The sequence below is a fragment of the Nanorana parkeri genome, unplaced genomic scaffold, assembly GCF_000935625.1.
Source record: "Nanorana parkeri isolate BGI_ZX_2015 unplaced genomic scaffold, ASM93562v1 scaffold103, whole genome shotgun sequence".
NCBI classification, from domain to species: domain Eukaryota; kingdom Metazoa; phylum Chordata; class Amphibia; order Anura; family Dicroglossidae; genus Nanorana; species Nanorana parkeri.
This window is the reverse complement of record NW_017306371.1, coordinates 2,136,695-2,154,784: the sequence shown is the minus strand read 5'-3', so window position 1 is coordinate 2,154,784 and position 18,090 is coordinate 2,136,695. Positions and strand designations below refer to the sequence as shown.

Here is an 18,090-nt window from a genome sequence, read left to right as displayed (position 1 = left end):
CGAATTCCCTACCTGAGCATTCTTAATCTTGATTATTTGTCCTTCATTCAGAATGATGTAATTTGTGGATTCCAAGAGCATTTGGCCATTTTTATACCAGCTAATGACAGCAGGTGGGACAGCATTTGAAATGCATTCAAGTAAAGTGGATGTAGCGATGTGAATGTTCACCTCAGTACCAGAATCTCTGCCACCACCTATGATAGTAGGAGGAACTGAAATAAAATACAAAGTAGTCAGTATTTTTCCTGGCGTTGGCATTGTTTTTGTATGTATAATAGAATTATATAATTGCCAAAACACACCAAAAATACTAAGATAGAATGTCTTCTTGCTTTTTCCAGCTTGATTGGTGGCTACACATACATATTCACCAGCATCTGCCAGTTTTGTCTGAGGAATCTGCAAAACTCGGCCACCTAAGAAAAAAAAAAGTATTAATTACAGGGGGAATCAGTGCTTAATGCAGTATGAATTTGTGACTGGTAGAAATACAGTGAGGTAATTTACTGACCTTTTGTCAAAAGCTGTTATGTGATTTTAATAAATTAGTACAGGGGCATGGCTATATTTAACAAACAATGGCAGGGAGATATACATGATATCAACCTTTAGTTCAGTTGTGTATTAAACTGAAAACCATAAATAATTTCTATATTACGTCACACTCAATAAAATAGCAATTTGCTTCATAGGAGACAAAGAGCATACAAATGTTAATACTGAAATGCTCAAGATTTACTACATGTATTATTTAGGGATTCTTACCTGGGACAATAAAAAGATGCTTGCTAGGACTAAGGCTATTGCCATCTTTTATCCAGTTAATTGCAGGTGGTGGAAATCCGCTTACTTCACATGACAAGGAAATGAAATTATTCTCTATGGCAGTGACATTTTCCAAAGCATCCCCTGCGACTTTAGAGGGAACTGCAACAAAAAATTGGGAAGAATCACAGAGCACATATAATTAAACACTGTTTTAGAATTGTTAATGAAGTCTATTTTTTCTGGTAATTGTAGCTACTCTAATGATAGTAATTGTAGTTACTTATTTAAAAGACATCTGTACTGAGGAAGTATAAAAGCTACCATAGTTGACTTTGGCTGAGTAATTTACTGCCCTGCAGCTGCACATAAACAAAGGGGTGGAATGCTTATGCTTTTGTCATGGACCGTATATAGCCACATACACATGTTAGGTCAATGTCAATGACCAAATATAGCCGTGTGGCCATACTGTATTAGATCAATATCATCAGTGCATTCTGCCCCTCTGTTTGCATGCAGCTGTGGGTGTAGAATACCCTGGCTGCAGCTGATTTGGCGGTAGCAAAAGGAGCTTCCTTTCATGCTCAGAGGAGCTCAGGTTCAGACTAGGTTTGATCCGAACCTGAGCTCATCCCTTTCCCTAGCAGTTGTTCTGATACAATGGCTTCATTACTTTGTGCATCACTTACACAAAAAAGATAAGTAACTCAGTCTTCACTCTCCTGGTTTTCCTGATCTCCATCCTTTTTCCAGATCAGAGACTCAGAAAGCATTGAAGCCAGACACAGCAGGGCAGCTAGCATTTTCAGAAGGATATCAATTCATACAAGTTTCACACAAAAAAATCCTATGTGACACAATAATATGATAATCTAAGTTATTATAGTTGTGAACTTGAGATACTGTTAGGGAATATTACAGTGACTGCTGTTTAATGCCTTGTTTATATAGCATTGATGCTGTATACACCTAATATATATGTGTCATAATGCAACTAAACTAAAGAAAAGGATTACATTAGGGGTGCATTACCATGGATGTTTAGTTTGATCAATTTCTGTGCACTTCCTGCTATGTTCTCTACAATGCAGATATATCGACCAGAATCCGATAACTCCGTGTTTGAGATCTACATGAACAAAATAATGGTAAATGGGTTAGATTTTATTATATTATTTGATTATAGGCATAAAGTATCTTAATCTAATTTAGATAATCTATCTCAGGATACACTCTCTGACACTAACATTGTCTCCTTATTTACAAACCCAGAAGAATATTTCACCTAAATACAAGCAGGTTTAACTAGATCTGAACAGGATTTATGTGTATCGGTTGCAAGGTTTAAACATATCACTTGAGAATAAGGAAAAATATTCTCTTTGAGATAAGTGTTCTAATCCAAAATTTCCCAACACCCACAGGGCCTCCTTTGCATAACCATTTCCTTTCTGTGGAAACCACTGAGACATTTCTTTTGTTCACATTACTTGGAAGAATAAACCCACCTGATCAAATGCTATACCACTCAATGGAGGATTATTTTTTTTGTTTTGGATAGACTCAAGAAAGACTAAGACCCCTGTTTTTAATTTACTATTATTATTATTACTATCCAGACTTCCCCATTGCTTACTGTTAGAGTGACAACAGTTTCACCAAACAGGAAGTAGAGAAAGCCTGCAACAGTGACGCAAGACAGGGGTTCTAGCCGTCCTTTACTGAACTAAATAACGCATTTTTATTTCTGTCTGTGTTGCTGTTGGAGATTTTCTCTCACTTCATGTTGGTAAAACTGCTGTCACGGTGACAGTGAGTCCAAGATAGCAATAAAAACCCTTACTCACTCTATCCAAAATAAAAATAAAAAAGTTTTGGATGGACATATCCTTTAAATGTATAAATTATTCAAGTCAATAATATAATCAGTATTACAATAAAATATACAAATAACTTTTCATGGCTTGACTATAACAATTTCTCTCCAAATACCCAAACAAATCTTTTTGTGGAATCATGAGCAGGTCAAAACATGTGTATAAAAATACTAATACCAACCTGCAAGTATCTTCCATTGGATAAAATCTGAAAGTGTTTTCCTTCTTTAATGACCTGTCCATCCTTCTGCCAACTTACTGTTGGAGCAGTATTACTTTCCACCATACAATCCAACAACACTGTTTGATTTACTAGAAAGGTTACATCCTCTGACAAATTCTCACTTCCTCCCTCAAAAGCTGGTGGCACTAAAAAAAAAAAAGTTACATAAAAAAGGTACATACTTAGAATTTGCAGAGATATCATTTGAATAAAAAGTTCAACTCCTGCCAAATGTTTTATTGTATTTTGGGTAGAGCACGGAGTGTTTTAGACTCTGTTTTCTTTGTTGTCCCTAATGTGAGGATTTCATTTTACCTACTGTCAGGACAGGATATAATGAAACTCTAACCAGGATACAGACTGCAAACAAAAAGAGAACATCTGTATTTTTTTGTGTTTTTTTTTACTGTACATCCCCTGCTGTCCAGGTAAAAACTCCAACCTCAGTGTGGTCCTGTGAGGTTGAATAAGATCTAATTAGGATGAAGACAATTGTTTTATATGTTTAAATCATATGCAATTGGCTAGGGGTGTTCCAACATTACACCTGCATGGGTAACTTTTATTGAAAAATTAATGCAATTGGTATACATTAATTATACAAAATAATAAAAATGAATTATAAACACATTAAAAAATAACAATGTTTCTCCTAGCAAGTAATTACTTTCTAGCTGAACGTTTTTATTGGGTTAAGGTTTATAAAGTTAGAGTAGAATACTTACAAAGTACTTGCACATTATACTGCAGGGAATCTTCTCCAGCCTCATTTACAGCAACACAATTATATGTCCCAGCATCCTCCAAGGTTGCCCTTGCAATCTGTAAACTGTGTCCACCTATAAATAAATACATTATATGGTTTGTATTTATGATGTTTATATTCCCAAAATAACAATAATTGTACTATTACCAGTTTTGCAGACATTTTGAATTAAATTGTGACATGTAAATAATAAATATTACACATCACAAGGTCCACCTATAAATAAATGAATTGTATGGCTTATATTTATGTATTTATGTATTTATGTATTATGTATTTATGTGTATATTCCCAAAATTACAATAGTTGTACTATTGCCAGTCTGTGTGTACATTTTAATTGAACTGTAAAGTGTACATAATAAAATAATAACACAAATAAAAATAAAATGTATTGTATATGTAACGCTCACCCCCGAAGGAGCCACTGGATGAACTGGTCTTCCATAGCCTAGGGACGTTTGCTAAGTCTAGGAACTTTAGCAACCGGCTGCCCCAATAGCATCTACCACCCTTCTCTGGTGGCCGATAAGACTGAGATTCAGACTGTAGTTATAATACTGATGGAACTTTATTGCAATCTTCATAATTGGGAGAAAGAGAATAGGGCTTAGAACATCCATGGCAAAAATAGAACAGACTAGAACTCCAGAATCACCAGTCCCTCTCAGTATTCCACAGTGCAGGATCCTAAGGAACACATGCTGACACTGGGTATTTGAGCAACAGCTGAACAGGGATAGGCATGAAATATTCAGTAGGAAAGACACCAGACTTGCTCCTGAGGCCCATTCCAGTACCAGGCACCTCTAACAGCCATCAGCTTCTCTGGTTCTCCTCCTCCATCAGTATTAGGCCTCCTCCAGACTTGAGGCCTAGGCAACATTTCCAGCACTTGAGCATTCCCACCCCCGGGCCAAGCCTTGGGACAGGCTGGAACTCCAACCAGGACTAGACTAGACTGACCACGTGGCAATTCCCCTGAGTGTAAATGCACTTCCCCAGCATGCACCACTGGCCATGAAATCCCTAGTGATTGGCTGGTGAGGTATAGACACTCATAATGTTCCACCATTGGCTGTCCCACACTGCAGCAGGGTCACACCCCACTCAGGCAGGTACAATCAATGTCAGAACACCAGGAATTAACCAGATAAATGTTAACTCTAATTCAGCCAGACTGACTACAGCTCTGATAACACTACATTTCTAGTAGTCACTCCACAAAAGGTGGAATGGGCTACACTTATATGTTCAGTGGGCAAATAATTGACTTAGTTACTGTTATACCATCTTTTCTTGTTTCTCTACTGTTTCAGTGAGTGGATAGAAAGGAAAGAAGCAGAGGTTTGCATTATATGACAGGTATCTTAATGCACTTTAATTGCAGGCTTCTGTAAAGAATACCTTGGAATGGAATTACTATTAGGACAAGTAGGCCTTTCCCTGTTCCCATGGGGCAGCAAAGGTAAAGAGGTGGCCTTTCTCAGTATACTTACTAATGGGCTTTTATTTCACATTATCAAAAAAAGGTGCAATCAGATTATGCAAAACAAATATATGTTCTGTGGAAAATGATGGTCCCAGCACAGGGGTGGCATTGCTTTGAGTTACAAAGGGTATGTGATGGGAATTTGGCCCTAGGAATCACTCTTGGTGGTGTCAGGCTTTCAGAAATGCTTTTGTTCACAATATGTTATTACACATTGGCTTTTGAAACAGAGTTTGCTTTTTCTCCATATTCCATAAGATGAAGAAGCAGAAATAAACACAGAAAATCAGGAGAGACACCTGAAGAAAGCAGCCTACTAATGCCAATGTGAACATACCCTTATATAAGTACTGATCGCTGTAAAACAACCTAATTCTGTGCATGCAAGACAGAAGAGATTTTGTCTACAAACCCTAGTTTACCCTTTTTCTGTAAATAATTCTAAAAAAAGCTTTCAACAATCATATATTCCCTATGATTTATCACAGTGTCATATTGATATATAGAATTAATAAATTGATACCTGGTAATATAAATGCCTTGTCACTGGAGGTTAGAAGCTTTTCATCTTTATACCATGTGATAGTTGGTGGCGGGATAGCATTGGTTTCACAATACAGAGTAAACGGATTGTTGACAATAACATCTTTGTTTTCTCCTATTCTTTCCATGACACTGCTGTCAGTATTTAGCAGAAGGCCGGACAGCTTTGGGAAGTTTGGAGGCACTGGGGGGTCAAAAGAAAGAAATAAGATATTATTAATCTAAAAAAATTGATTAAGTAAATCTAAGTTTACAATAAATGTTTATTTACTGAATAAAATGTTTATTTACTGCTGGGCTCATTTTAAGTGAAGTTAGCAGCAGGGATTACAAAAATGAGTCCATCTAATGTCCATCTAATACCGCTTCCTGTGATGAGGTGGCAACAATACTGCACTGCTCCCTAATTGATATCAGAGTTGCCATTTTCATGTAGGCTGTGCCTGCTTGCACTACAGTGGGGAAAATAAAATTTTTTGCCGAGGACATGGATATAAGCATTGTCACTGTTGATTCACAATCCAGTAACTTGTCAGTCAGCACCTGGCCACACCTAGTGCTGCTCATTGCTTTTTGGGTTGACAACACTGCCTCTGTTGATGAAATCCTCCCACTGTGAGCTGTAGTATTTGTGAGGAGGAGTAAGTGAGACATAAATAAAGGATGGTCTGGCTCAGTCAGGAAAGGTAAAGGGAGTTTTATGTTTACATTATGAGGCTTGTGCATTACACAGTAACCAGATTTTTTTCTAGTTGAGACTGTCATCAAGGTTGTACTTTAAGTAAAATTCTCAAAATGTAAATTATCGATCAGTCTGTGTACAAATCTGTGGTTTGGCCTTAATGCTGGTGCATGTCGTTGGGATTTGCTGGCAAGAGCAAAGGACAATGTAGTTAGTTTTAATCAAAACTGTTCGGTGGTTAGATCTGATAACATGTTTGAGAATTTATAACTTCAAGTGATGATGACAACTTCTGCCATTAAAATGTTTACAAAAAAGCATGGAAACTAATAAGGGGCCATACATACCAGACCAACCAAACTTTTAAAGATGTCATTATATTCTAAAGGTGCCCATACACCTGCCGATTATCGTACGATAATCGCGTGAAATCCCACGATCGTACGATAATCGGCAGGTGTATGGAAGGCGTCCGATCCGTTCTTCCGTGCAGGCTCGCTCTCGGGAGACAAATGTCGAACGGGCCGGTGTGCGCAAGCACACACTGCCGTGCGGCATTGGTATCAGTGGAAGCCCGCCCCTCAGCGGGGCAGGCTTGCGATGATCGCAAGTACGACCTGCCTGTCCAAGATGGGAAGATCATACAAGCTTTTAATTAGCTTACAACCATCGCAAGACAAAAGTCTTGCGATGGTTGTAAGGTGTATGGGCACCTTTAGAGGCACCTGATGCTTACAATATCCAGAAAAAAACATGTTAATGGAAAGCAATGGCACAGCCTGATACCTCCACCACACATTAGCTATGGTGCTTTAGAAGGGTAGGTAGTGTTACAGATATTACCTGCCTCTACCTGTGGTGCAAATTTGTGTTGGCCTTGTGACGACACGGTGATGATTTTATAAGTTAAATGTGTATTGGTGTTGAGTTATTTTTGAGTGTGTTATGCTGTGTGACCTGGTTATGGAAAGACTATCGGCACCATCCCTCGTTATCTCCCATTGTTCTCTGAAGGAGCTCAGAACAATGACATTCTGGCCAGGCTACTGCTATGGCTGTCTGGAGTTCGTTAGCAGGTGGACACCTGTGGTGTTGAGCAGACCGATTGTCTGGGAGGGGAGGGTGGATGTGATGGGATTATATTCTGATTTCATCACTTGCTGTATAAAAGTTTGTGCAGTTGCTCAATAAAGCAGAGTTTGTTTACCCTACACTCAAGCCTTGGCTAGTGACTGGGGAAACTACAGATCAGCGGGTTCCAATATCTCCTCAGCAAGGAAGAAGACAGCGGCGGACATACTCATCCTGAGTACGGGGGTCCGTCACAGGCCTCACCTTTTTTGGATTTTGCTACTAGTTTACTATAAAGATTAATGGCAAAATCTTCTGGCTCTTTTGTGTAAACCTCCTAAACAAGTTAGTGTTATACAGCTCTTGGTGACTGGAGCACCTTTACTCTATTTTCAGTTACCAACGTTTGCTGCTTCTTAGAGTCAATATTGGCCTTTCAGTATGACAGGTCTATTCATTTACAGCCTTTTCTAAGTAGTGTCTGGGTTTGTTTGCTGCAGCTTCCGCTTACTGTTCACTTGCTCATCTTAATGTATGGATATTGTTTTGCACCCTTTACCAAATGTATGCATATATCATTACATAGCTAATGTATATGGAGTACACTTTGATTTTTATCTTCATAAGTGTCTTTAGATTAATCTTTCAACTGCAGAGTTTTTATCCAGAAGTGAGTTTTTGTAATTCTCTTCAACCAATTTTATGTCCACTTCCTTCCATATTCAGTAAAGTAAAACATCTGTTTCCTTTATTAGCTTTGCAATTTCCTTTGTTACCTGCCTGCTTATATGAAAATCAGTGGTTTGGTTATGTTGATTCATTGTCAATTTTTTTTTAAATTCATTGCCATGGTCAAGGTGCAATAAAGTAGTGTTACTTTATTGCAAAAGCTGCAATAAAGTAGCACAACAGTTCTTTCAACTCTGATATAGTAAGCACAAACACTACACACACCTGACCATTGCTAGGATTTATAGGTTGCAATGTACTAAAAATATTAGGTGTGTATGGTGTTGTGTCATACCTGAGTAGTATAAATGGTATTGGAAAGATTAAAACAATAAAATGCAATGTGTTCCATTATACACCATTCGACACTTTCATAAACCCTCAGTTCATTTGTGTTATTTTCTGTTAAAGTCACACAAATTGGCCTTCTTAAAACAGAAGGTATTAACCTGTCTCATTCTATCACCCATTACAAAAAAATGGTGTTATTCCACATTTCTGTATAGTGGGAGGATCCAAATAAATTATTTTTGTTTGTGCCAATGGCCAACTGTGCATTATGCCTGCTGGTGTATAATACATCACACAAAAAGTTTTCTTTAGCTCTTGGCGCTAATGGCTGCCAGCTGAACAATCCACTTGCTGTTGCACACTCAAAGTTTTCAACAGTTTATCACATTTTTTTACACAGACTTGGGGCTGCTCATCCAAGGCTCTCGGGCTTCCACCACGAATATAGAAAACAAAAGGGAACAGAGGGCCACCTGCGTGTGTAAAATCGTTTATTACAATAAATAAAACAAGGGATAAATGTACTCACAAACAAACGTTTTCATCAGGCTTTAACAAAAAATGAGAGGCCACACTGTCTGTTAACCCAACATGGTATATTCCCGACCATGTAACACGGTAGTCTCCGGTCACATCACCGTCCACCGACCGCAGTCAGCCAAGATTGACGCGTTTCAGGGGCAAGCCCACTTCCTCAGAATCAAGCCCCCTGGCCTCTCATTTGTTGTTAAAGCCTGATGAAAACGTTTGTTTGTGAGTACATTTATCCCTTGGTTTTTTTTTTTTTAATAAACGATTTTACACACGGAGGTGGCGCTCTGTTCCCTTTTGTTTTCTATATTCGTGGTGTATTATACAGATTTAACCCAATATTATACATTTATTCTAGACATCATACAGCTGTTTTAGGTGGCCATCATCAGTGCAGTGTTTCAAAACCATAGCTTCTATGGAGCAGGACTTGCTACCCAATGAGAAGGTTTACCATAAAAGGTTATGGTGAGAGCGATAAAAGGAACCAACGAGCCCTGTATTGACAACATATGAAGCAAAGAAGATCCTTCTTATAACAAAAGCTATTTGCATGTCTCATTCTACCCACTATCCTGAATTGAGAAATAATCCTTCATTTTGGGATATGTGAAAAAGTAAGACATGTGAATACCTTTTGTTATTAACACCTTCTGTGTTATACTTTCTTACTTTTACTTTAAAGAAATGTTCAAAATAGGAAAAGCATGTCTAACCTTGTATAATTACATCAAAATCCAGTTCATCTTCTCCAGCAACATTGGAGGCCACACAGGTATACCGTCCTGTATCAGACAAGTCTGATTTATCCACATAAAGCATGTTACCATTAACTGTCAATAGACTGTTAGGATCAAGAGGCTGTGTAAAGGTAAAATAAAGTTGTGCTAATGAATGCAATATTTAAAACTCAGAAGACAAACAGTAAAACATCAAGTTATGGAAACAATTATCAATGGCTCACAAAACATCTGTGACCTGAGGTGATTTTAAAGAAAATCTTCCATGCTGGCATCATGCTGAAACATGTAGAGAAGGTGGAGTAACTAAACAGCAGACACTGTTTAGTTACTGCACACACCAAAACAACCACGCAAACTGAACCCCCAACTTTTGTGAATGGACTGAAGCTTGTAGGCGTGTAGCTAATTATCACTGTGGCGCTAAAAGTGTATTTCCACTTTTGTAGTCAGACTGGGATTACACCTATTTTATATTTGTCACATGTTCCTCTTCACCGAGCATTTTTAACATAAACCAATACTGTAATGTGTGCCTTACTGTAATCCATGGTAGTTTCGCTTCTCTTTGCTGCTCTTCCTTTTAAATCCTCATGTCTTCTCATGCTGGGGAGAACTTCCCTTTGCAGCTGAGTGCCTCTTCCTGTAGTGCTGGCTCAGGTTGTGAACTTAAACACAGACACTATGTATCCATCTCAGAGACAAGGCAGTCTGCTGCAAAACAGAAGTTCTGCAGAGCATGAGAAGAGATACGGATTTAAAAGGAAGAGCAGCAAAGAGAAGGGAAACAACCATGGATTACAGTAAGGCGCACATTAAAGTATTGTTTTATGTTAAAAAAATCTGAGGGTTTAATGTCACTTTAAAAAAAATTGCTTCTCACATTTTTACATGCTTTAAAATTCTAACTTGCTTCTTTTCTATGTAATGTGAAGGAGGTCTTTGGGGGTATGTTTGGCAGATCTCAATATAAGTTGTCAACTAGATTTGGCCACTTTCGGTCCTAACAAAGGGTTAAAGATTTCAATATTTTTGTGGTGCATTGTACGTTAATGCACTTGCCTTCATTTTGTCCCTGTAAATACACTTTGAAATGGTTCAGGATAGCCTGCAGTCCTATGTATAAACCTTCTCCAAAGAAACAACTAGAAAGGTAAGAAATATTATCTAAAAAAATATTTTAGGTATGATAATTGAATGGGAACATACAACAAACATATATTTTGAGGGTTTCTCAAAATTAAGTGCAAAAGTAGAAATACGCTTTAAGCTTGTATACAACGTTGGGGGTGGACTGAGCCAGGACATGACCAGACACAAGTCTGATGTCAAATTATGGCAACAGGTGATGGACATTCAGGTTGGTAAGAGTAAGGATCAAATGTTTTAGTATTATATAATTTGCACATTTTGCACCACTAGAACCAGCTCTGCATATTGTGCAGCAAATTCTAAAAGGCAGGATTTGCTTGTACTTTTTAAGTTCATACTGTAAGTAATCAGCAATGTTGGTGCCTTTTACTCAAATCTCATTAAGAAACTTTACAGTCACCTGGAATACCTTTCTCTATAATAACTATTAATCAGTGATGTGCGGTACCTCTTGCTTGGGGTGAGGCATTCCCCAGCCCCGCCACCGCCGGATGAAGCCCTGCCCCCGTCGGATGAAGCTCTGCCCCTCCTGGATGAAGCCCCACCCCTTCTGGACGAAGCTCTGCCCCCCAAACAGTCCCCAAGCTAGTGTAAAGGAGGAAGTAACTGTAATACATATATACAGCAAATAATTATCAAACTAAAAGAAGCAATAAAACAGAAAAAGAAACAAACCTGTCCATCTTTGTACCACCTAACTGTGGTCTCCGGGAAAGCCTTCACATTACATTCCAGTGAGATGTTTGTGCCAACTTTAACTTTGACCTGCTTTGATCCAGTTGCTGCAAGATTATCCTTTGCAATCTGAGGAGGAGCTGGAAAGAAGGAACAGAGATTACTACACTATTTAGGCTTGTGGATACCAAAATATAATTGATACTCATTTTTAGGTCAACGTACTGTAAACTTTCAAATTATAATGATGTTCAGCCATTCCTGCCTCATTAGCTGCAATGCAGCTATACTTTCCAAAGCTGTCTTCATGGGCCTTCAAGATCTGTAATGTACGCCCTCCTGTACAGGACACACAATATATAAAAGATTTTTTAAAAAGTATTCCTTAAAAGTATCATAAAATAGAAAACATATTTATCGTAAAAATAAGACATCAGTCAATTTGGTGTTTGTTTGATATTGGAAGAACTACAGCAGGCACTGTTCATTCTTGATATAACTAGACAAAAGATATACCATCAGCAGCTACATTTTGTTGCTACCTGTCCAATACTTTCTATACTCTGTTCCAGTTTCGATAAATATAGATGCCTGGACTTGTTAATTAAAGCACTCTATAGCTACTCTGCTTCCCAGACTACAGTACAACAAGATGTTGTTGACAGACATTTTTATACTCCAACAATCTTGACTTATGTTATGCTTATCTTGCCTTTCCTTAACTCGTAAGCTGACCTCTAAATTTAATCTTTAAACTCAATGTATCCCCAGCCCAGCCCTAAATTTCAGCCATAAGTCTAGCATTATAATGGCAAAAATATTATTGTGTCCACAAATAATATAGCAATACCAACACTGATAAAATAAGGTGAAAATGTAACGCAATAAAACAAATATATTCCATAATAAATCAATTATGCAGATTTTGGTGCTGACAACAAAACTCTCCAACTTACCAGAACAGAAGTGAATCCTAAAATTTGCTGATCTGTCTCTTTTCTGTGCTGTATTGTATATAATTAACACACTAAATTGTTTAGCTGCAAGATATTGACTGTGTATCTACTAGTACTGCTAGCCAGTGACGTCTCTGCAACAAGGATTTATACTGGACAATTTCTACAACACCGTTATTTACAAAAAAAAAGATCCAAGACACAGAGACACAGACAGTTGTTCTATTCCTTCCCTTCTCTATTCCCAAAAAAAACAAAAAAACAAAAACGTTCTGGCTGTGCATACAGTTTAGCAGTTTTAAAAAACAATGGAAATAGAAAAAACAAAAGTATCGTAAGTTTTAAAAGTAGCAACTTAACCTGGAAGAATTCTGATGTTATCCTTGGAACGTATTTGTTGTCCATCTTTATACCAAGATATGGTGGCTACAGGATGGGAATGAACTTCACAGGACAGTGATACAGAGCTGTGCAGAATTACACTGATATCATCAGGTGATTCTTTTGATTTAGCACCAAAGATTATTGGAGATACTGTGAAAAGGAATAGGAAGCTTGTTCAAAGTTGGAATTGTTGCAGTAATATTATTAAAAACGTAAAGCTGAACTCCAGGCAGATATAAAAAAGACACAAATTAAGGCTGCACTCATACATCAATAAATGTATTATTTATAACACAAGCAGTCTAAGTGCCTCAGTTTGTTTCTGTATTATCTTGATGCAATTCCCTGTACAGCAGAACTCAGATTGGGAGAGGGAGAAGCAGCACAAGAAGCCAGTCAGTTGTGCTTCAGTGCTTACAAGGGACATGCTGATAGAAAGAGAGAGCAAAATGATAAACGGATGAGCTTATCAATGCACTTCTATGTACACGGTCCAGTAACAGGCTGGGATTGAAGTCAACATGTAAGAAAGTAAGTAATGGTAAAAAGCAGGCTTCCTCTCTTGCTGGACAGGGCTGTGCTGTGTGGCAGAGATGTGTAAATATCAGAATAGGATGGACAGAAATAAATATTCTTTGGCTTTATTAGGAACTTGCCTTTTCTTGGACACTGAAACAAATCAATAAATAAATAACTAATGAAATGAATGTATTCATTTAAATAATAAACTTACCCATCACCGCAAGACTAAAGCTTCTACTTTTATCTCCTGCTAAATTGGAAACAATGCACATGTATCTCCCTGTATCATTTTCCATGGCATCGATAATTTGCAAGTGCTGGCCCCGATTTTTAGTACGATGATGGATGTCTTCTTGTAATGGCTGTCCATCTTTTAGCCAGGTTATTTGTGGTATAGGATTGCCTAAACAAACGTGCAAAATTACCATTGCATGGAACAGTTCCTCATACAAATGTCTTTAATATTTTACTGCAAGAAAACAGCTATACACATGCAGTATAGACCTTGGGTACAATAGTGTAGATAGCAAATTACTAGTACACAGATGTGTGTGGAGAACATATTCTGCATTTCAATATCCATTGATTTAATAAAAAACTTGCTTATTCCCTGTCTTCAATGATACAGTGTACATTAACTGTAACTATAGCATAGCAATACGTTTATGAACACTGCTTATCTGTGCCATAAGCACAGCTTCTCAGTTAAATAATGGAATCTTCACATTTCATTTCTTTTTTCATTTAAAAAAAGTGTGCAAGTAGTTTCCAGGAATGATAGCCACACTCCATAAATTTCTAGTGACAATCTGTCATTGTCATTGATAAGATATTTGCCCTGGGTCCACCAATAATTTATTCAAGAAAGTCTGAAAGGGCTGTAATAAGAGCCTCTCCACAGCCTTACAGTTCAAATTCTCTCACTCACTGTACTTGTTAGGAAAATGGTAATGCAGATAGGTCTTCCCGCTGAAAATATTTAATTCTACTCATTTTGTAATTTTGCATGTCTGCTTTAGAGAACAATTGCAAAGACTAATGCAATTATTTCAGATTGACCAGTTAATGCATTTTTTAACATACTCCTTTCATCACAGGATAAACTGTAACATCACCACTACCTCACATATAGGTTCACTTATGGATAGGTTTGATTAGCAAAGGCATATGAATGTACATTACTGTTACTCCAGTTGTTAACTAAAACATTAACATTTCTAGCTAAGTTTAGTGTTGTTTGTAGCTTGGCTGTAGCCAGTCTTAGCTTTGTTAATATTGTATGTGCTCACCAGGTTTCTCAATCCCAGGACATTGATTATTTCTGTCTGCAATGTATGAATGCTTATCTGCCTTGTCCCGTCACTGAAGTCACTGAGGGTTTTAGTCCAGAAAGCCCAGGAAATCTAAGATGGCCTGTACTAAACCTAAAAAATCTGCTACAGGAAGGTGGCTACCTATATGGAGTATGTTAAGAAAGACTAGAAACATGGACACTGGCCACTCGAAAATGTATGGAGCATTGTCAGAGAAATTAGAACAAGAAGGTGGCTATATGTATGGAGCATCTTCAAGGAAGTCTGCTATGCTGAGTAGGGTCCTGGAAAGCTTGGAAGAAGCTGCTGCTGGATAGACATTCCATGAAGACCTCACTACTCAACATTTTAGGGTACCTGTGACTACTCCTGGAGAGCATGGGAGAAGCTACTGTCAGATGGACATTGCATGGGGACCTCAATATTTTAAGTTAGTTGTGACTGGTCGCATAGGGTCAGAGGTGAATTTCTATTAGAAAGCTGCTCTTAAAGGGCAACAATCAATGACATTGCTATTTTTGGGTATCCCTTACCCTCTCTCCAGAGTTTATTGCACTAAATAATAAAGTGGCTAGCACCTGTTTGTTTTACCCAACAATAAGCTAAGGATTAGGACCCACCCAGAGATGTGAAATGCTAGCCTGCACACCATCTTGGCAGCCATTCTACACTGCCCAGGTGTGGGGAGTACTAAGCATAGCTGTACAGATAAGAAAAAAAAAGCGTCTTTTATTTTTACCTGTTGCTTCACAAGAGAGGACAACATCACTTTTTTCTTTCACCTTTGTATCTTCCAAAACATTCCCTATAAATCTCGGTGGTACTAAAAATAAATATTTTTTTCCATTAGCAGCTTTATGCATCTTCAAAGCATAACTGGAAAAATACTATATAGGAATTTAATTTAGCAAAAGTTGACAAGAATAAACCAAACTCAGATTAGTCAGATGGAAGTGCACTGGGACAATAAATAGCATCAAGGTTTGTTATTTATTATATGTATTTATAAAGCACCAACAAATCCCATAGTGCTTTACTGAACACTTAGAAATACAAAGGGGGTTATTCACAAAGCTGCCGAAGGATCTAGCCGTAGCTTCAGCTGATCCTTCGGCCTAGCTTCGGCCCCAGGACCCCTTCAGTTCAATTAGAACCGAAGGGCTGCTGTAGGGCTATTCACTATAGCCGGTACAGCTCCTGAACTTGGCCGAGTGGCTCAGTCGAGCCGAAGGCATATGCCTCGGCCCGACTGAGCCGAGGTGAAAGCTGAAGCTGGCCGAACGGCTGGCCATTGGCCAACCGATAGCCTGCTACTAACAGCTGGGCGGAGCCAGGGACCAGGGACACTGATCTGTCATTACCAGACATCCCAACTCTCCCGGACTATTAGATAGCGGCTCCCGGCTGCCCGGGAGAGAAACACTTTCTCCCGGGAGTAAACCTTTCCCTGCTCTGTTGTTTTTTTTTTCTTCTGACATCGAAGCCGCCGGCTGCTGTCAGTCAGAAAAAAAACAGCATAGGAATGCATAGCTAGATTCCTATTGGCTATTTCACTTTGCAATAGCAAACTAGCTATTGCACCCGCCCACTGCTGCTGTCAATCAGCAGAGGGGACCTGAAGTTCTCCATCAGGTCCTCTTCTAGTGATTGACAGCAGCAGAGGGCGGGTGCAATAGCCAGCTTGCTATTGGATATTGCAAATTGATATAGCCAATAGGAATCTAGCTATGCATTCCTATGCTGATTTTTTTTAATTCTGACTGCAGCAGCTGTCAGAATACAAAAACAAAAACTTGCAGATAGCAAAGAAGCTATTGCTTGCTATCTGCCATAATTTCGGGGGGTGCTCTCTCCCCCCTGCATTACAATGAGAGCTTAGCAGAGCCGGAGGTGATATGAAAGCCAACTCTGCTGAGCTCTCATGGTACTGACAGTTCAGCGTCCCCTGGTTACTTGGTAACCAGGGGACGCTGATCTGTCAGTACCATGAGAACTCAGCAGAGCCGGCTTTGATACCACCGCCGGCTCCGACAAGCTCTCATTGTAATGACAGCTGGTCCCGGCCAATAGAAAACAGTTGGGCAGAGCTAGCTGTTACTGCTAGCTCCGCCCAATAATTTTCTTTTTTTCTTTTATTAACTGTTTTTCTATTCTGCTCGGTACCACAGAGGTACCGAGCAGAATAGCCGAGCCGAATGCCGCTCAACGGCATTCGGCTATTCACTCACTGCTGTTTGGCCACTATGAGAATTGGCCAAACAGCAGCGAGTAGTTCTGAAATCAGCCGTACAAGCCTGAAGTGAATAGCCGAACAGCGTCGGGCCTTCGGCAGCTTTGTGAATAACCCCCAAAGTTTGCAAAGTGAACACTGCTCAATAAGGTCAAGCTGTGTTTAATTTGAAAACCCAATCATGTGCAAGAGACATTAAAAGAAAACAGGAATTATTGGCAGCATGTGATTATTCGATAGAAGTGAACACAGCTTCATCTTATTTACTACAACAGTTACCTCCTTAGGCAAAGCAATATAACCACCAAAAATTGATTTTTGACATAAACATTTACTAAACTTTATATTCTTATAACTACTAAAATTTTATTAGTGATAAAACTGTAAATATTCTCGTAGGATATTTGTAGTAGAAAGTTCTGCAGCAGGAACCAAACACATACCTAACACATTGAGGTTGAACTCTTTATTTTTCACTCCAGCAACATTGGATACAACACACTGGTATTGTCCAGCATCGGAGAGGGCTGTGTGTGCAAACCGTAAGATCATACCACCTGTCACAGAATATATGATTTACTTTTATGGATAATTAAACTCAATTCAAAAAGTGTGTAAGTTCAAATACATGATATATATATATATATATATATACATTGATATGTAAAGTTTACAATATAAAACATAATCATATTTGTCAGAGAGGCAGCTTTCTATGGAAATAAACTGAAATTATGATTTACTTTTATGGATAATTAAACTCAATTCAAAAAGTGTGTAAGTTCAAATACATGATATATATATATATATATATATATACATTGATATGTAAAGTTTACAATATAAAACATAATCATATTTGTCAGAGAGGCAGCTTTCTATGGAAATAAACTGAAATACCTGACATCACTTGGGGTATATTATTCGGGTAAATGGGCTGACCATCTTTGAACCATGTTATTTTGGGTGGTGGGATACCCGATACTTCACATGTCAAAGTTACCGGATTTTTCTCCACTACACTTATGTTTTCATGCTCTTCAAACGTTCCCAAAATTCTTGGAGGAACTTAAAACAATAAAGAAGACAATCATACAAAATGCCCATATAAATATAGCATTCATCTATAATATTTGTGTAGTT

At 38.3% G+C, this 18,090-nt stretch overlaps 1 protein-coding gene across 1 annotated transcript in view; it reads right to left on the bottom strand.

Moving 5' to 3' along the window:
- Positions 1-18,090, bottom strand: part of HMCN1 (hemicentin 1) — a 225,361-nt gene that overhangs the window by 93,330 nt on the left and 113,941 nt on the right. The window contains exons 46-60 of the mRNA XM_018552966.1: positions 17,848-18,015; positions 17,391-17,504; positions 15,457-15,540; positions 13,616-13,807; positions 12,859-13,032; positions 11,768-11,881; positions 11,543-11,682; positions 9,692-9,836; positions 5,652-5,855; positions 3,597-3,710; positions 2,830-3,017; positions 1,804-1,900; positions 769-930; positions 306-419; positions 13-215 (exon numbers count right to left, since the gene is read on the bottom strand). Of these exons, the coding sequence (XP_018408468.1) occupies positions 13-215; positions 306-419; positions 769-930; positions 1,804-1,900; positions 2,830-3,017; positions 3,597-3,710; positions 5,652-5,855; positions 9,692-9,836; positions 11,543-11,682; positions 11,768-11,881; positions 12,859-13,032; positions 13,616-13,807; positions 15,457-15,540; positions 17,391-17,504; positions 17,848-18,015 (2,213 nt within the window). The remainder of the gene's footprint in view (positions 1-12; positions 216-305; positions 420-768; positions 931-1,803; positions 1,901-2,829; positions 3,018-3,596; positions 3,711-5,651; positions 5,856-9,691; positions 9,837-11,542; positions 11,683-11,767; positions 11,882-12,858; positions 13,033-13,615; positions 13,808-15,456; positions 15,541-17,390; positions 17,505-17,847; positions 18,016-18,090) is intronic.